Source organism: Stegodyphus dumicola, chromosome 6 (assembly GCF_044657685.1).
Source record: "Stegodyphus dumicola isolate Sdum_Otavi_A_Nest chromosome 6, ASM4465768v1".
Lineage (NCBI taxonomy): Eukaryota > Metazoa > Arthropoda > Arachnida > Araneae > Eresidae > Stegodyphus > Stegodyphus dumicola.
Genome location: NC_140773.1, coordinates 103291576 through 103311257, shown reverse-complemented (window position 1 = coordinate 103311257; position 19682 = coordinate 103291576). Strand labels below are relative to the sequence as shown.

General features: G+C 34.5%; 1 protein-coding gene across 4 annotated transcripts in view; it reads right to left on the bottom strand.

The window, feature by feature from the left end:
• Positions 1–182: 182 nt before the first annotated feature.
• Positions 183–19682, bottom strand: part of LOC118199228 (flavin-containing monooxygenase 5-like) — a 62848-nt gene continuing 43348 nt past the window's right edge. For 3 of the 4 annotated variants that reach the window (XM_085818750.1, XM_085818752.1, XM_085818753.1), the window contains 2 exons: positions 17858–18493; positions 183–2746 (listed from right to left, as the gene is read on the bottom strand). In XM_085818750.1, coding sequence (XP_085674876.1) covers positions 1610–2746; positions 17858–18493 — 1773 coding nt within the window. In that variant the 3' untranslated portion in view covers positions 183–1609. The remainder of the gene's footprint in view (positions 2747–17857; positions 18494–19682) is intronic. The other variant, XM_085818751.1, reaches the window with a different exon arrangement.

Genomic DNA, 19682 nt, shown 5'->3' with positions numbered 1-19682 from the left:
AGTTTTAGCTTATTTTTCTGTAATTTAAATGTAATTCTTATTTTCAAGTTTATAGTTTCAAGACATTTGTTACTTATAAATCTATTAGATTGTAGTATTAATAGACAGATGATTTAACAATCCCAGAGTTTGATTGTCATTTATTAATTTTGATCTAATATGTGAATTAAAATATATGTGCACACTTTTAAAAATTCAATTTATTATTTGTAGATTTTTTCCCTTTGTGAACATTTAATTTAAATTTGCAAAATAAATCAATATTTCGGATGTTGTCATAGTGATTCCACATTTCTCTTGAACTGAAACTACACTACGTTTGTTTGCATACAGTTTTTAAATGGAATTTCGGGAAATTAGTGTATTTCAAAGTTTTGTTTATCTTAATGGAAAAAGTACAGTATTTTATTTTGCTGTAGAAATCTCATGATAACATATCGAGCGTGATGTCATATTCAGCAATAGGCCTCACTTGCGCCATACAGACAGGGCTGTGCATAGGTGCTTCCAACAATGGTTGCTGCTTTAGGTACTTGTCAGTGGAATTGAGGCAAAGGTGCACAAATGTGAGGCAAGATCAGATGATTGTGCATCAGACTCGAACGGCATCATTGTCCATTATCTAACATGTTACAGCTTCACCACTCATGGCACATTCCACCATCCTGTGGTACTCAACTGAGGATGGGTTGTGCTCTTAGCGGCCTTTAAGACGTCTGCCTTTAACCCACAACATCGACAAAGGCATCTGGAGCACGTCGTAGTAGATCTTCATGGCTGCCATCTGACTAGCATCGCTTAGTGTTGAGCGGTGAATTTCGCTTTTCTTGGAGCTGATGACCGTCCATGTGTGGAGGTGTTAAGGGCAGTGGTCCCATTCAGCCTTTGTTTTATGGAGGCACCCAGCCATTAACCCTGATGTGATGATGTGGGATGCTGTCACTTAATACAGGCAGATCGGCCCTAGTCATCCTACATACAACTTTAACAGCTCAATGATATATTGATGACATCCTGCGACCATTTGTGTTACCCTTCATGGCACAACATCCTGAAAACATTTTCCAACAGAATAATGCTAGACCCCATATGGCTCACATATCTCTGAACTCTGTTCGAGCTGCTGATATTCATCCTTGCCTAGCAAGGTCACGAGACCTTTCGCCAGTTGAGCATGTATTGGATATGGTAGGCAGCCAGATTCGGGCACCCATAAATATCGCAGATCTGGAGCAACAACAGAGGAATGCCTGTATTGCAGAACAAAACCAGGAATCTTTACCACTCCTAATCTCAATGCTTACAAGCATACATCACCACCAAGGGAGTTCATGAGTCATTGATTTGTACATTCAGTGTGCTATTGCTAACCCCATTTGGCCCTTGAATTTTTAATCATTTCAATACCTATGTACGAACTTTAACGCACATTTAATTTCAATAAAACCAGTCACTTTGTTCATAATTTTTTACACGGTATTTACGAAATAGTAAAAGTACAAATATCTGACAATATTATATTCCACAGAAGTAAAAATATATAAGCAAGAAGTAAGCATCATAATAAAGTATATTTTGAAGACTACATCTAAAATTTTTCAATTGAATTTCAGCCATTATATTCTTTTAATGCATGGAAATTCTTCGTTATTTTACTGTCTAGGAATCTCTTCAAGATCATGAGTTCAGCTTTTGAAAACTGTAAAGCTTTTGTGTAAAAAGAAACTAGTAACTGGATTGAAAAATCCAGAATTTTAAAGGGAATAAGATTATTTTTCCACATATACCATGCTACTGCTAAAACACAGGGAATGATAATTCTTTGTAAAGAATTAGTACGGTATTTATCATCGAATGCTCTTCTTCCTTGCAAAGCAGCTCTCATTCTTTTATCTGCAGTCAATATAGCTTCTCGAGCACCTTTCCATTTGTGAGGACCAACCAAACGAAATCTGTAAGGCAAAAACACTCCAAAAACACAAGCCATGTAGAGTTTAGGATCTGTAAAAAGCAGTTTAAATAGATTTGGTTTTGCTCCAATTTTAGAAGCGAGGTCTTCGAGGTATGGAAGAATATCAATATGGACAGAGACCCTACTATTCTTCCCATAACGCTTCAGGTTATCCTTGTATTGCCTGTAAATGTCATTTAGCATTTCTTTTTGCGAAGGCAGCTTACTCTTACCACTCATTACATGAGCGAACCATCTGCATTGCATCTCAACGCAAGGAAAACCTGGGCCCATTGGAACAATGAAACCAATGATTCCCAGTGTAGGATGCTTTAAATGAGGTGGATACACACATTTGTAAAGATGCACTATTTTGTCTTGTATGATCAAGTCTTCAGAATCCAGGAATGGAAACTCCCAGAGGTAACCAGTTGCAAGAACAACTATATCCACACTTGTCACTGTATTACCTTCCTCACAGAACACAATCCCATCTTCTGTAAAATAATTAATAGCTTTCTTCAGAAGGATGGCACCACTCATTAGCCTACTAGGTAAAGCATCGCTCAGCGCGAAATCTCTATCCAGTGGACCATGCTTAGGAAGAATGTTGTACAAATCATGCGAAAACCTAGGATCAATGAAAACTTCCTGAATAACTTTATTGCAGATGCTTCGAGGAAAATAATTCTGAAGTATAGCGAAACTCCATTTCAGTATAGACCAGTCCAAAGGATAGCCATAAGGACCGTGACGTGTCATAATCCAAGTAGGCGTTCGAACACTCATATAAACCTAGAAAAAAGAGAAAAAAATACGATTTGTGAACAAAAACTTACGAGTTTAAACTTCTGACAGACATCAAAAGAGTAAGTAATAAAAATACAATTATGAAATTTAAATCATGAAATGCATTTAACAGAACAAGATTATTTTTTAAATAGTAAATATTTTAAGAAGAATAAAAGCATTAGTTTTGAAATCGAGACAATTGGACAAACTCGCATTTTTGTGTTGCTTTATTTCATATTAATATTTTTTTTCATTTTCAGAATTTTATATTGATGTTAATTTCCGAAAGTGGCTTGTAACAGCTTCTCAATAAAAATTACTATTAGTTTTATACATTAATTTCAGGGAAAATGAGCACTACGTCCTCTTTGGTTCTAAAGCGTAGAAATGCAATTTCAGAATTTTGTAAAACTGTGGTAATTTTTAATTAATGTTAAGAGAAGCTACTCATAAAGTATTAATCAAGATTTTTTTTCTTTCCTTCAAAAATTTCCTTCATGATTATCAACGACATTTTTTCCATTTCCTGGCAAAAAGAACAGCCATATTAATTTGAGGCGAGATATATTTCGTAATTTGAAATGTAGTCTCATCTGTTTTGTCTGAGGTAATCTTGCATCTGTAGTTTGCGCAAATTATAGCGAAGTCAAAGGGATAATATTGTTCGCACATTTTTTAGACGATTTTGCTTTGCTATAAAAAAATCGTCTGCATAGAATTATTTTTAATTGCAACTATATTTTTGAAAGTATAAAGTATCGTCTACTACTTGATAGTTTTTATTTCATGCAAAATGGCGCTTTTAAAGAAGCAGTGGATTGAAGACTGCGTTTGTGCTCTTTCCAAAGAAAATTATTCGTATCCAGTTATTAAAAAACGCTGTGAAAGCCATGTTTTTTGGATATCTAAAGCTACGATAGGTAATACTATAAAAAAGAAAGGAAAAACATCTTCAAAGTTTGGCTTGCAGTAGAAAATTTGTTCCAAATACATATACAAGCAAAAAAGGAAATGTTTCGAAGGTTACAGAGATGCGATATTTAATGTTAAAGTCGAAGGACAGTTGCAAAATTTTTTAAATATTCAGTATCAACTGTAAACGAAGTGGTTAATGCTGATTTGAATCTTGAAAAGGCGAAAAAAATGTACGTCGTCTTTCTCCACGACATATCGCTGAACGCAGAACGCGGTGCAGAATTCTCTATGATAAACATTTGTCTGGACAAAAATGGAAAAATGATGTCACAATAGATGAATTTTAGGGTTATTTAAATGACCACATTAAAAAGATATCCATTTATCATCATCAAAATGGAAAAAAAATTCTTAAAACATGGTTTTTCAAAAGAATTTATGATTATTGCAGGTTTTTCATATAACGGCAAATTTAAAATATAGAGAGTGAAGAAAAATGTTAAGATCAACTCCACTTATTATCACACATTTTATACCCAATTTTCAAGAATGAAATACACAGTGCCGTCAATCAGCAGAACTGCATGAAGACAAAGCAAACAGCCGTGCGTTAATATCCACTGTTAATTTCCTGTCAAAAATGAAGCAATCCTTCACTCGTATCCCAACTAAATCTCGTGAACACATGGAGTTTTGCGCTTTTGGACTTTTAAAAGCGGATTGTCTAAACATTGACCTATAACCCTCCTTTGGGGGGGGGGCTTTAGATAGGCTATTCAAGAGGAATGGGATGAAATACCTCTTCCTATGCTTTAAAAAGGCTTTATTGTCTTGGAAATTACGGTATACAAAGGTAGTTAAGAATATGGGCTATCAAGTAGTACATTTAAAACATAAAAATTTTAGGTAAAATATTTCTTGTTTTTTAGACTAAGAGAAATCTTTAATTAAAACCAAAAATTCTAAAATAAAGGAGAATCTTATTGTGAAAGAAACTGAATACACAAAGAAAGAAAATTATTTTTCAAAGATATATATGTATCTTCTACTTTCCGTTTCCTCGTCAGAATACAAATCAGTTAGACAGTATTTAAATTAAGGTTTTTAGTTTGTAAGTGAAAGCGTGTTTTGTGTTTCGCTTGTACGCTGCATTATTTCCTGCCAGCTCTGATAATTTGTAATTATTCGTTTTTGTGTTATCGCTGATGACATTTGAATTTGTTATTACAGTAGAATTACTGACCTAGCTTAGATTAAAATTAAATTGAATTGTTTTTGACTACTAGCCCACATTTTAAAATTGAATTTGACTCTTCCTGTTTAGTTACATTATATACCACGAGCTGTATATGATTTTATTAGCATAAGAGCATGAATTTAAATAAAAATTTTTGTAGCTCCTTTCAGAAGGGCGATAATTTACTTCACGTCCGTTAGGGGTTTTGGACTATTACCAGATCAAGTAAAACCTGAAAAAAAAAAAAAAAAAATCTGAAATGTTTCAGATTTTAAATTACGTCCAAAGGGGCGTTTTTTGACATTTTGTGTGTTACCTTTCTTTATTAAATATTATGTTCCTCGCACTTAAACCATAAGATCCAGTGCAACAGCAATATCGCAAAATAGTTTTAAAACGAGCATATCTTTAGAATTTCCGATACAGAGACTCACGCGCTGGAGATAAAAATGTTTTTTCTGCACAACGTTGCCATTGCTCGCTTTGAAATCCTTGAGTTTGTTAATCAAAAATTCGTCAAAGTTTTAAAAAATAGGAAATCGATCATAAAACAAATTCCAAATTTCAAATTTGGTCTTCCACATGCTCATATTCGTTGGAGGATTACGTTATTCAAAATTCGATGACTCTATGTACCGTTGTTTTATCACAATACGAGAAATATACATACATTTATGCAGATTTTTCATTATTTAATTTCTTCAAATATAATGCAGGACTCTAACATTTTGTGGCAACAGTTTGAAAAGTGAACCGACATTTATGAGTCCGACGCAAAATGCCAAAACGAAACTAATAGTCCTTCGGGATTCAAATCCCTTTGGACTAAAAAAAAAAAAAAAAAAACCGCATAAGTCTATAAAACATAATGTTTTATAGCTTTTAATATGTAATTATCCTAGTATCGTTTAAGAATCAATGTCATAAATTACATGTATTTTAAACTGAAATGTTCATAGATTGTGATTTTAATAATGCTTTTAAACAAATATTTTTTTAATAAATAAAATTTAATTTTGGCCGTGTAAATCTATGTAAGAGTACCTAACTACCTAACTTAATTACTTGTAACTACTTGCTCACCCTTAAAAGTTCTTCTCTGTTAAAGTAACTTATTGCCTTAACTTATCCTTAACTGTGGTCACAAGCTACAACACAAAAGCGTAAAAAAGTAATGTAAAACTTATTATTTGCAGCTAGCAAGCCATTAGCGATGGCCACGAAAGGTTGTCTGAGCGGCTGCCACGAAACATACTCTGGGGACTTCTACCGTGACCTTCAAGAAACTCTCGAGAAATGAACTGTTTTCGAAGGCCACGCTTCTACCGCCCACTGACAGCGGTCACGAAACATTCTCTGCGTACGACCTCCGCCTAAAATGGGCATGCATGGAAAGTTATGTGGGTATGATTACTCTCTACAATACGCGTTACTTTACTATTGTATGTGTAAAATTACCGGCTGTTCTAACCATTCCATTATATAATTAGTAACAGAGTGCCTTAATTATAGATATTTTATAATGTACAGATAAGCTACGAGAAACAAATTGGTATGTTTGCTTATACCGTAAGTTTTTTTAATGTTTTACTTACGATTTGAATTTAGTTTCCTTCAGAATGAGTGCGAAACTTTTGAAAGGAGAACAATGGCTAAAGAAAATAACTGATTCTGATGAAGAAACTGAGTGTAATTTAGCATTTCGCAAAAGAAGGAACTTGGCACCTCAGAATCTGAGGTAACAGATGAACCTGAAGTATGATAGTCCTTCTGGTGCCAAATATGGACTTCTAAGAAGTTTAGCCCGAAAATTCATTATTTTACTCCACAACATCCGGGACCAGTAAGAAACAATTTAAATCGCTCGTCGAAAATTTTAGATTACTTCCGACTGCTTTTTTCTGAATATTTAATTCAATTCACGGCAGAAAAAATAATCAACTTCTGGTGTCGACAACTTAAAAGGGATCACTTGGAGGTTTCAGAAGGGAAGAAATTGAATGAATTATATTGTTTCATTGCTGCGTCAATAGTAATGATGCGAGACAAAAGGTTATCCTTAAAGGAAGATAAGCTTCTCCAAAGCGATATTTTCTGTGAAATTATGAGATCGCTGTTTTTCATTACTGGAAACGTTGCATGTCTAAAATAAATGAATATGGTTACGAAATGTCCATGCGCTGTAAGATAGCTTCCCCGCAAAGCAGATTTAGGGTTGCCAGAAAATGGCAAGGGAAGGCAGGGTTGCCACACTTTGCGACAAAATTGGCGATATGCCATAGAAGGACGGAGAAGCTTCTGGAACGAATTCTTACTGGTTTAGTCCAGAATGTTCTCGAGCACAAGCCAAAAGCTATGTAAACCCTGCTGGTACGCGGAGAGTTGGTCCGTGTGGAGTCCATCGAGTTGAAGTCGGTCAGCAAGCGAGTGTCTCGTAGTCCAGTGAGTGCCGATTTGGTCGTCGACTGCACCGAAAGAGTCTGTTAGTGTGTCGTGGTTAGTGCATCGTCGAGAGAGTGTGTTGAGCTCCGGAAACGACTGAACCGGAGTCGGGAGTTGTACTCGAGTGCGTCGCCAGTTGTAATGTGGAGAGGCTCGAGAGTTCCGAGAATGACCAAGCAGAGTTGGAAGCTGTACTCTGGTGCTTTGCAGTGAAGCTGTCTTCACCGTTATATCCTGATTGCCTGAAGGTTGTGTCGCTGATTATTACAGCGTGTTTATACTAGTTCTTCGACCACTGTAAAAACGTGATTTTGGAGATGCCCTGAGAACACTGCCCAATAAAGTGTGTTTTGATACTTCAAGTGGTATTGTAATTATTCACGCCAAATCTGCACGAATCCGTACGAACGTAAAGGAGGGGGAAAATAACGCAACATCTGATGTCAGAAGTGGGATTTGCGAGTGAATGTCAGTGACCCGCCTGCAGAGGAAAGCCATGGCGAAGGAAACGAAGACTTTGATGAACTTCTTAGCCGAGGTGAGGGTTGAGATGAAAGCCGGGCAGGAGGAGATAAAGGCTGAGATCAAAGCCGGACTGAAGGAGATGAAAACCACACTGGAAGACGCCGGACGAGAAGAAATAAATTTCGGCCAAGAAAAGGTGCGAAAGAAACTCTCACAGATGAAAGTGGAGCTTACAGAAGAAACTAGAGTTATAAAAGATGATGTGGAAATGACGGAAGTGGCGTCTGAAGAATCAAAGGATGAAGAAATGAAGGAAGTAACAAATGAACTGTGTGAGGAAGATCAAGAAATGAAGGATAAAACATCTAACGGGATTAAAGAAAAAGAACGAAAACGTGAAGAAATAAAAGACTGGAAAGAAGCTTTTGATTCTTAAGTGTCTGAAGTGGAAGAAAGCGAAAATGCGACTGTTAAGTTTGTCGAAGCTGATAGTGAAATTACGAAGTCGCAAGCAGTAAGTGTTGAACCACCTGAAAATGCAAATGATGCAGAGATGGGAGAAGCTGATGTACAGCTTAAGGAGTCTACTTCAGTATTGCAAGAAAATTTACCTACCTCACAAACTGGGTGTGTGCCTCATAGTGCAGGTTTTGCAGACAATGCCTAGATTTTTATTCTAAATCAGAATAGTTGCGTTTGTAAAGTATCGGGTTCCGTTAATGACTCTGATGCAGAATTTGGAATTGGATCCCAAGAAATAAAGGTAAATGAGCATGTACCAGCTGCTGAAAATACCGAGATGAACTGTATACATGATGAGAACAAACGTCAGAGTGGTGAATAAAATGTCTTAGATCTTCCCGTGAATGAAAAGTCTGAAAGGACTGAATCTTCAGACTGTGGTATGCAAAACAGGAATGCATCTGAGAGCTGCAGTGGAAAAGTATTTGACTCGGGTATAACTTAATGAAAAGACTGACACTGAAATTCATTTTGAACTTTAATTTGTATAATTTAAAATTGTGATGTGTTTAATTTGTGTATATAACTTGTACATAGTGTAAATATTTGTTTCTTTAGTTATGTTATTTGTTTGTTTTATTATGTTTTGTTTGTATCGAATTTGGCTTCTGACCAAGGGTTGTACCAGTACCTCCAACATACAAAGCCAAGGCTCTAGGGTTGCTTGAACGCTCTGACGTCACGAAAGTCTTCTCTCTACTATCCTCATCCTGATATTTTACATGCTGTTATATATAATTTTATTGTTGTGAAGAAACTAATTTCAGACGAATATGAACAAAAAATTTTATTTTCAGCTAATCCACGAGATACAGTGTGTAAAATTACTTTAAATTTACTTCATGAAAATTTTTTTTGGAACTGAATGACTGTGCAAAACTTCATAACCCTCAGATTATTTTGAAAAATATCATACAATCATCAACAAATATTTACTTCATGAAACATTTTTTTGGAACTGAATGACTGTGCAAAACTTCAGAACCCTCAGATTATTTTGAAAAATATCATACAATCATCAACAAATATTTTTCTAAATAATTACTGCAAAAGGTCAAATGATAATCTTTTAAGCAATAATTTAACTAAACAACGGAAATTGAAAACTTTAAAAAAAAATAGTTTATGTATGTAGCAGAAATTAAATTTGTTATGTGTTTAAGGTACAAAATAAGAGAGTGAAACTAACCTATTTTTTCTTAATATTTTCAGACTTGTAATTCATTTTTTTAAATGAATATTTTCTGCAGAATGTGTATAATATGTTGAATAAAAAAGTGCTTTTTCTATTTGTGTTGTGAAATCTTTGCCACCTATTCCAAAATGCATGCACGCATACACACACAAAAAAAGGGAAATATTTGCAATTACCATAGAAAGGTGCTAAAGCTCTAAGGTCTGTTATATAATATACTAAGCTTTTTCATCATAAACTAAAGAATATTCATTTTTGAAGATAAAATACTTTGTCAATTAATATTACTTTCGTTTATATTTTAAAATCAATATCTTGAAATTTTCTAATTTTATTTTAATTGAAATAGACGTGTTTGTTACATTAATTTTAAACTGTAAGAAGGAAGTATGTACGATTTGTAGTCAAATACAATTCCAGATGACTAATTTTATAGATATTTACTAATATATTACTTTCATTTTATTCTATGTTTGATTCTGTCAAAGAAATGCAATTTCTAGAAATATAGTTGTACAGGGGAAAATGCATCTGATAACTCTATAAAAAACAAACTAGAATAAAAAAGTACTTACATTTCTTCCCAGCTGTAAGGCCTCATACATTTGTACTAAGTTATTTACTGTAATAAAAAGTAAGTAGCATGAAGTTGCCTAAATAAACATTTACTCCCCTTTTTCTCACTATAATACATGGTGTCATTTCCTATTATTTCTAGTTATAATTGTACTAGTAGAAAAATTTCAGGTAAAAAATAAGTCTTTTTTTAATGCGTTTTGCACCCTAGTTGTGCTACTTTCTTAATAAAGATCTGAAGTTATTCTGAAAATTTTAAATCTTACCTTAACACTAAACTCCTTATTACTTACAATTCTAAAAATTCAGGGCAGTTGATCTATTTAGATGTTTTAAAAGTTTCTGCTGATTATCCTGATAAAAAAATTCTAGTAAGTGCATATCAATTATACAACTTCATATTTATCATTTGCTAAAAAATTCTTAGATAAGTTACAATTAAATGATTTTTAGGAACAAAAATTTACTAGTTACAAGAAAATTTATATGTACATATTAAACAAAAGGGATGTTACAGACATTTAATGATAAGAATGAAACTTGAGAATTTTGAATTCCAAACAAGTGTAAAGTTTGTTGAATTTTTGCAATTTTCCTTTTTTGTTATTGAGAAAGATGCAATTACATATTCTTAAAAAATAGGAATCTAATTGAAAAAGCTTAAATGTATGGAATTTTTTGCGCCTATATTGAAAATTAACAGTGAATAAATACCAATATATGCTCAAAAATAGTATTTTTCATATTGCTCAAAAATAGTATTCAAATCATACTCCAGGTTTATTATATGTTACAAAATTCAATTCTATAGTGAAGTGAACAAGATCAAAATCGGAAAATTACTAAACAAATATGTGTAAATAGCAAATGTTGTTAAAAACTGATATTGCAAAAATAAAACATGATTAATAAATTTAGGATTAGGGATTTTTAGTTTTAATCAACTGTTAACTTGTCATCATGCATTATTGTTGCCTTTTTATTGGATATTTAGTAAAATATATATTAAAAAAACAAACCAGCAACAGATCTTAAACATATATATTATTACCACCGTCTGAAGTATGTTAAATCGATTTCTGTTTTATTATTTTAAGTGTAAAATTATTTAAGAAAAGATACGTATTTGAAATTAGGAAATGCAGTCGATGAACGGCAAATCGGATATACATATTTATTTATTTAAAACCAAATGATATAAGCCTTCTGCAAGGGGGGGACTACGTTTCATTTTCTCTCGTCTTAAGGGAATAACAGCGATAAGTGGCTTCATGTGGCAACCATTCTGTCTGTAGATAAGGACGACTTTAGTGACGTAGTGTCAGCAGTGCCGTGGCTTTGTATGTAGGAGGTACTGGTTGGACGTGCAGTCCTTGGGAGGGGCAGTGTTACGAAGTGTTAAGGCGCGGTAAGATAGCTTCCCCGCAAAGCAGATTTAGGGTAGCCAGAAAAGGGCAAGGGAAGGCAGGGTTGCCACGTTTTGCGACAAAATTAGCGATATGCCATAGAAGGACGGAGAAGCTTCTGGAACGAATTCTTACTGGTTTAGTCTAGAATGTCCTCGAACACAAGCCAAAAGCTATATAAATCCTGCTGGTACGCGGAAGGCTGGTCCGTGCGGAGTCAATCGAGTTGATTGTCGGTCAGCAAGCGAGTGTCTCGTAGTCCAGTGAATGTCGATTTGATCGTCAACTGCACCGAAAGAGTCTGTTAGTGTATCGCGTTAGTACATCGTCGAGAGAGTATGTTGAGCTCCGAAAATGACTGAACCGGAGTCGGGAGCTATACTCTAGTGTATCGTCGAGTGCATCGCGAGTTGTAGTGTGGAGAGTTTTGAGAGTATGTAGAGTTCCGAGAACGACAGAGCAGAGTCAGGAGCTGTACTCTGATGCTTTTCAGTGACGCTGTTTTCACCGTTATAGCCTGATTGCCTGAATGTTGTATCGTTGATTGTTACAGCGTGTCTATCGTACTTCTTCGACGACGGTAAAAACGTGATTTTGGAGCTGTCCTGAGAACACTGGCCAACAAAGTGTGTTTTGATAATTCATCAAGTGCTGTTGTCATTATTCACTCCAAATTCGCACGAACCCCGTAATGAACGTATCAAAGGAAGATAAGAACGTAACAGTATGAATACCGCAAAACACGTTTTCCCGGCGGCATACGATGCCGTACAGTGCAACCACTCTTGTGGAAATTTTCGCACCACGAATGTGTAACCGCGGCCAGCTCATATATCTATATCCCAAAGGGTTAACACAATAAAAAACAAATAATCTCTGAAGTCTTGTCACCTTTTACTCAAGATTTTTAAAGAGAAACGTTATATCATTTTTAAGCTCGCTGAAACATCGCCAAGAAAATAATTTGTTAACTGACATTTACTATTTTAAAAGAACAATTTTAAATATGAAGAAATCTTTTCTACAGAAATTCAGATACGGTGTAACGACGTTAGCTTTCTTAAAAATACTTCTTAGTGCTGACGTAATAGAACTGAATTTTTCTGCCTTTTATTACTGACATTGGCGCTTTTGAAATGTGTTAAAAAACAAGGAATTGTGGAATTCCAAATTTGAACGCCTTAATGGGCTGAAAAACAAATGTGATCTTAAGTTCATAGCAAAAGTGGTCTGCTTTGAAAGACTTAAAGAAGAAAGACATGACAGTTTTGCAAGGTTTACGTTAAATGCCTTTTGACTAATGAGTTTGCCGACCACTGCCCTATATTATTCTTATGCATTTCACATTTTATTATTCTTATGCATTTCACATTTTATATATTGTATTGCGTATTGCTGTTAAATGTTTATCAGCTTAATTTTGTTTGTCCCTCATCGGTAAAAAAGCATATTACTGATATGCATTATATATTTGATGCTAGCTAAGTCTGTTACTTATATCCTGTAATATCACTGTCCTCTTGACAATTACGGTACATCTAGTGACTGAAAAGGAAGCTGAGAAAAGTGCCATGTGAACTAATTGCTCAACATGTCTACTAGTATGTTCCTATAGTTAACTGCAGTAAGCATCTGTAATCCTCTAGATAACTGATTTCATATTTTATGTTAATCAGACTTCTGTTCCAAGACGGGGGGGGAGGGAACTAGATTACAAGATAAAAAAATTTGCTAGTTAATGAGTTATTGATATATGAGTTCAGTAATGGATACTGTATTGTATTTAGGTGAGAAGGAGGAGAAGAATTACTTTTTAAAGAGGTATTATTTCTTAAGCTTTTACTGTTGTTCCGAAATTTGCATATTCTAAAGGATGCCAACAGAGTAATCTTCTTCCGAACCCATCATTATTAGTTTTTGTGAAAGCAAAAGATTTTGTTTATTTAAATTAATTAAGACTGCAAAAAATGTTGGCTTTTGTCTACATTTTTGCTTTTCAGCCTCCTTGAATTCGGTGCAGGAAACGTCCTTACATCTAAATCCCGTAGGACACGTGTGGCACCTTCTCGGGAGACGCTTGGCAACAAGTGAGCAGCCGTCAGCAACGCTTCTGCAACTGAAATTGGTGGTATGAGAGGAATGGAGAACTATGCCTCAACAGCTCCTTGACAATATTTTGCTCAGCATGGGCAGACATTGTAATTCCTGTATCGCTGTCAGGGGTGATCATATCCCCTTCTAAATATTGGATTTTTGTTGAGGGGCGCCTGTCTCATGGATATTTCTGTCTTGTTTCCAACTGCGTTCGGAGCTAATTTTTCAATAAAATGCCCTTATATCCTTTTAATTCTTTATTTGGATGATTTTACTCCCATGTCCCATATTTTCACATCTTGGGGATCTTACAATATAATCAAATTCGTAAAAAACAACCTTATATTTAGCGTAGGTATAATGAAACACTCAATCGATTTCGAGGGCAGCTAAAGGTCCCTCCTCATCAGGAGAAAGAAATACACAGAAAGAAAAAAATTAGGAGAAGGAGTCATAGAAACACGTAGTGCTTATCAGCACTGCACGTGGTTATAACTAGATTTTTAATCAGAGTTGCACTGGCCGCCTACTTTTACTGAGCCAGGCTGTCTGATCAAGCATAAAGAAATATTAGCGAAGTTAAAATAGGGAGCGAGGGGCAAATGCACATTACGCTCAAAATCTGAACTTCAAATAATAATAATTGCGTGTTTCTCTTCTAATCTTACAATATAATTTGATTCGATGTGGAAAACAACTACACGGTGTTGCATTTTAAAAACAGTCTCGTCCTTAAATTTTGCGCACCAGTGTATTTATGGCCATTTTATCAGCGCATGAAACCTGATGGAGATAAGTTATTTAGAATATAGATTTCTATTTCATTGCAAAATGAATGGCTTCTTACACCAGTTAATAAATCATATGTTAAGGATATCAGAATTGCATAATAAATAGGTAAATTTTATTGTAAAATCTGTACTAAATACTACATTGCTAGAAGAAGTTAAAGTATTATTATGTATTGTCCCAACAAGTAAATCAATATTTTTTTAGCTTTGGTAGTTTTTATCATTTTTAATGCTTTTATAGAATAAGAAGAGTAAGGGGTTTCACCTTTTTTTTGTTTGTTAGAAATGCTAGAAATTTTGGCAAGATTTTAGTGTTTTTTAACTGAAGTTATTGTGAACTCTTTCCTTTGTCACCTTCCAGTTAAATCAGATAAGAGATACAGATGTCTTTATTTGCACTGATAATGGTCTACTCAACTGTAATAATTTCAAGTGAGGCGAATTGAAACGCGAGTGCTGTCAGTTGTTTATATTCAAGTTCAGCTCGATAATAAAAGCGGGAGGACTTTTATTATCTCATTTAGTTGGAAACTCTATTGTAGGATTCGAAATGACAGTCAAATAGGGCAAAGTACTTAAAATCAAGCATAAATTAAAAACATTTTGGTGTTTAAGGATAAAATTAAGTTATTAATATAAAAATTTAATAATCCCATATTATACTTTCATTACCTGACTGATTTTCTAAAACCAAGACTACGCTTTATTTCACAAATAATATGTTGCTTGCTGATACTGCTGTAGCAGTCAATCATTAAGAACAAACCGCGTAATAAGAAAATTTCAATACAAGATGTATGATATCGAAGAGGGGAGCAGCAAATGATTAGTATCAACTTAAAGTACATCGCAATTAATTTTAGTCAGATAGAACAAAGTTCTATCTCTTGTCGCAGGTTAATTATATCTGTTCAATGAAGTTATCTAAGAGTTACAAAGATTACCTGTCTGGGGGTCATTACCAATCAGAGACTTAACTGTTACATAAAAAGATGGCGCCAAAGCTTAGTACGGCAGCACCGAACGGCAGAGTTCTGCAAACACTTGGGCATAGAAAGCTTAACACCGGCCCTGATCATACATATCCAATCGATCAGTCAATAACGAATTTCATCATTTACAAATTCATTCTAAATGAATACTCCAGTTTGAAGCTAAACCGGAAACGCCATATATATTTAACTGTTAACGGGCCCTTTATGATACGTTTTCCCAACATAAGCAACGGCTGCTGTTGTAAAATAACTACGAATTCTCCTAAAACCAGATATATTCTGATCTACTGAGATATTTCAAAACTGTTACTTAGAGAATATTTGTAGAAACACAATTTTTATGAAGCAAAGCCCTTATTCGTTCTCAAGTAATTGTTTTCTGTAATTAGTCTGAGATTTTTTTGCAGATCATTTGCTGGTAAGTTACCATAACTTCATTCTTTAGACGTTATGACAAAAAATGTAGTTGTCGTGCGTCTGTTTGTAATCTATATGTACATTCCTATACATTCTATTCATAGTTGCTTATGTTCGTATATAGACTCGCTCAGCGTGCTTCTCTCAGGTTTATATAATTTGCCCATTTCTTATCCTGGAGCCGATTTAGATTAAGTGTTGGTTAACAAAAGCTAACTGATCCTTATGCTGTGTCATTTTTCCTGTGTCAGAATCTCAAATAAACTATATATTTTCGTGATTGTGGAATTTTTGCAAATTGGGGGGGGGGACTGAAAATCTGGGAAGACGAAAGTTTTTTTTTTCCTCCAGAAAGACGGTTAAACTGAATTATCCAATTCAGCATTACCTCGTAACTCAATAGGCATGTACTTATATTATGATTTCCTTATCCTCTTCCTTCATTCATCCTGTTTATAAAGATTAGTAGCCGGTTTCCAAATTCGTTCCTACTCCCAGAGATAATCATGAATAAGTTACGGCCTGAATTGGTGACTAAGTATTTACATACAATCAAAGTTCCCTGCAAACATATGCAGATGTTTGCAGGGAATGTTTTAATGTTTTTGACGCCTAGTTATAACGACTACAGCATAAATTTCTCTTAGAGATCACATTTTGTAACTCGAATTATATGACGAATTATATAGCTAGTACTTCATTAAATTTACAATCGAACTTCAATAAATCGAAATTTTGGTACGTCGAAGCAAATGCTGAAATTTAGAATATTCGAAAGTAATGTTATTTTCTCCTTAAAATTCGAATTTTCGATTAATATTTTTCTCCGGCTTATCGAAATTTAAATGTATATTATTTATACACAGGTTACACAGAGAAGTATAATACAATTTCTTATTACTATTATTTCATATAGCCATTTTAAATCTATTATTTGTTTATATTTTTGTCCAAAAAAGGCTTAATGTAAACAAATAATTAAAAGAGAGCTGAATGAAATATGAAAAACGGATTTGGAGAATATGAATAAATAAGCTGATATCAGTATCAGATTGCTCATTTAAAAAAAAAAAAATTAAAGTAACCGCACGGATTTTGACTTGATAATTTATAATGAGATAAATGTCATACAAAACTTTTCCCTCCTAGTTCTTGGCAATTTATTCATAACTGCTCATTTTAAATATATGGCTATGTTTTGTATTTTGAATCCCTAGAAATTAATTCTTAAACTAGTAGATTATACCTTATTGTTTAGTTTAAAATAGTTTAAAATAGTTAAATGTTAAAATTAGATTAAAATTTTTATATTTTTGAATAGTTTCTTTAATTTTTTTGAAATTTAATGGCAAATTCTTTGGGCTGTTAAGAATTCATTCTGAAATATTTATATTGCAATTTTTTTTTAAATTTGCATTCACAGTTTTTCCAGTTTAACGCCTGAAAGAAATTTAGAAAAGTTTAAATCGAGCTGTTAAAAAAGGTAAAATAATGTACTATGTTACTGTTTTATCGTAATGCCACGTGGAAGTATATCTTTTAAGTATTATTTTAATTATTGTGCACTTATTTAGTAAAGAAAAGACCTATGCAAGACGTAGCTATGAATATATCTCACTGTATGGCTTGAGGGCGAAGCGCCATGCCTGTCACCAGTGACTGACACTATATTTTCTATTCGGACCGCACCAATCATCCGTGACTGTTACCATACTTCGAATAAGAAGAATCTGATGACTGATAGTATATTCTTCGTCAAGCCGCACCATTATTGTTGAGTGAAGCTATACAATTTAAAAATTATATTCATCTATCAAATTCTACATAGATCTTTGGCCACTAGCATATTGGTGAAATCGGATATAGCAAACTAAAAGGAAGGAAGACAAAACAGGCTTGGCGCTCAACATGATCACCCGCTTTAAAGAGACTACTTCAACTATTATTTTCAATATATAATTAAGCTATAGAAAATTTTGAAGATGTAGACCAAAAGTTACCGTAGTCTGGATTTTATTTCCCAGTGCTATGCCTTTTCCCAAAAAACAAATATACTTACTTGTTTAGCAACGTGACTAATTTCAACAGCAGAATCGAGAGCGGAACTGCCGGTGCCAATAACACAGACAGTTTTGTCGTTGAACTCCAAAAATTTCTTTATGCTATGACTATGTATTATTTTTCTTTTAAATGATTTCATTCCTGGGAAATGGGGAACATTCGGTATTGATAAGTGGCCTGTGCAAACTAAGACACCACTATAAACATCTTCGCTGTGGTGTCCGGTTATATTATCCTTCACCACTACTTTCCATTCGCCTATTTCATTATAATCTTGCGTTTTCATAATGTGTATGACTTCTTTATTATACCTTATGTGATGTAGCAGATCGAACGTTTTAGCATAGTCCATGAACATCTCAAGAACTTTGAAGTGTCTCATGTAGTTGGGATAATCTGATTTCGGAGGAAAGTCACTGATGGCTCCAAGTTCTTTGCTGTTATTCAAAGAAGTGCACCACATGCACGAAGGTATTCCATCGATGTCATCTTCGTGGTAGTGCCACAGACCTCCAACCCTTGAAGTTTTTTCGAAGCAAACCGGCTCAAAGTTTTCTTCCTTTAAATTTTTTATAGCCATCAAACCACTAGTCCCAGCTCCGATAACAGCCACCTTTTTGGTCCCCTCCATCTGCTGTAAAATTTTAAAAACATTAGTATTAATGTTATTTTAAAATTAATTTAATTGCTGTTTTCGAAAAATAATTTTTAAAATTAATTTCATGAGAAAAGAATTAAACATAGCTAGTATTCTAATGTTTTATAATCCATGTCCATAAATAGCCAAAATATTCTCAGAGAAAGGTTAAGCAAATACACTGCTCAAAACAATTAGGGGATATTGTGAGTTCGGCATGAAATAATCGTATAATTGATAATATTTTTAATAAAAATTAAGTAAAAGAGGTTAAAAAGTAAAATTATAGCGTTTACAAAGGTAGGAATTTTGTTTGTGACATCGAAAACTATGCATTTTAGATAAAGAGTGAAAAGCGACCTGCAACATTCCTTCTGTTGGAAGACATTAAAACAATTGACATGCACTGAATGTTTTGTAACAGTGAATATGATGTCTCAGCAAGGTGACTTAGCTGAATAGGTAGCCTAAAAGACCATCGGTTGTTTAGAGGCAGGTCAAACGCAATCCGTTGTAAAGGAAGCGTTAGAAGTTTCTCAAGGTGTCTTTCCAGATTATGGAATTTATTTTGGGAAACTAGAAATGTTCGCCGAAGACAGGGACAGGGTCGTACGCTTGCAACAATGCAAAATGAGGATCGGTATTTAATACTAACGGCCAGAAGATACCGCACAATGACCGCCACTTTCTTGCAACAGCACCTTCAGAGGGCAACTGGTACCAGAGTTTCGACTCAAACTGTTGGAAACCGACTCCACCATTTGAGTTTGTATACTCGTAGACTTCTTTCACACAGGGCCACCGCGTTGTTCTCAGAAGGTTGCCACAGGAGCATCTCAGATTGGAACGAGATGAGTAGAGCAACGCGTTCTTCACGGACGACTCCTGCTGTAATGTACAACCTGACAAAGGCGAATTCTCATCTGGAGACAACCCGGTATACGGAATACTCCTGCATTTGTCCGTGAAAGTGTCCGATTTGACGGAGTTATGGTCACGGCCGGTATTGCTATCAATGGCCGCACTGATCAGCATACTATCAGGGATGGAACGTTAACAGCCTAGCGATATAGGGATGAGTACCTCAGATTTCTTGCGGTCCTTTACGATGCAGCAGTGGACGATGAGGTGTGCTACATTGCTTTTGCTCAGGGAAACCATATTCCTTATTGAAACTAATTTGTAT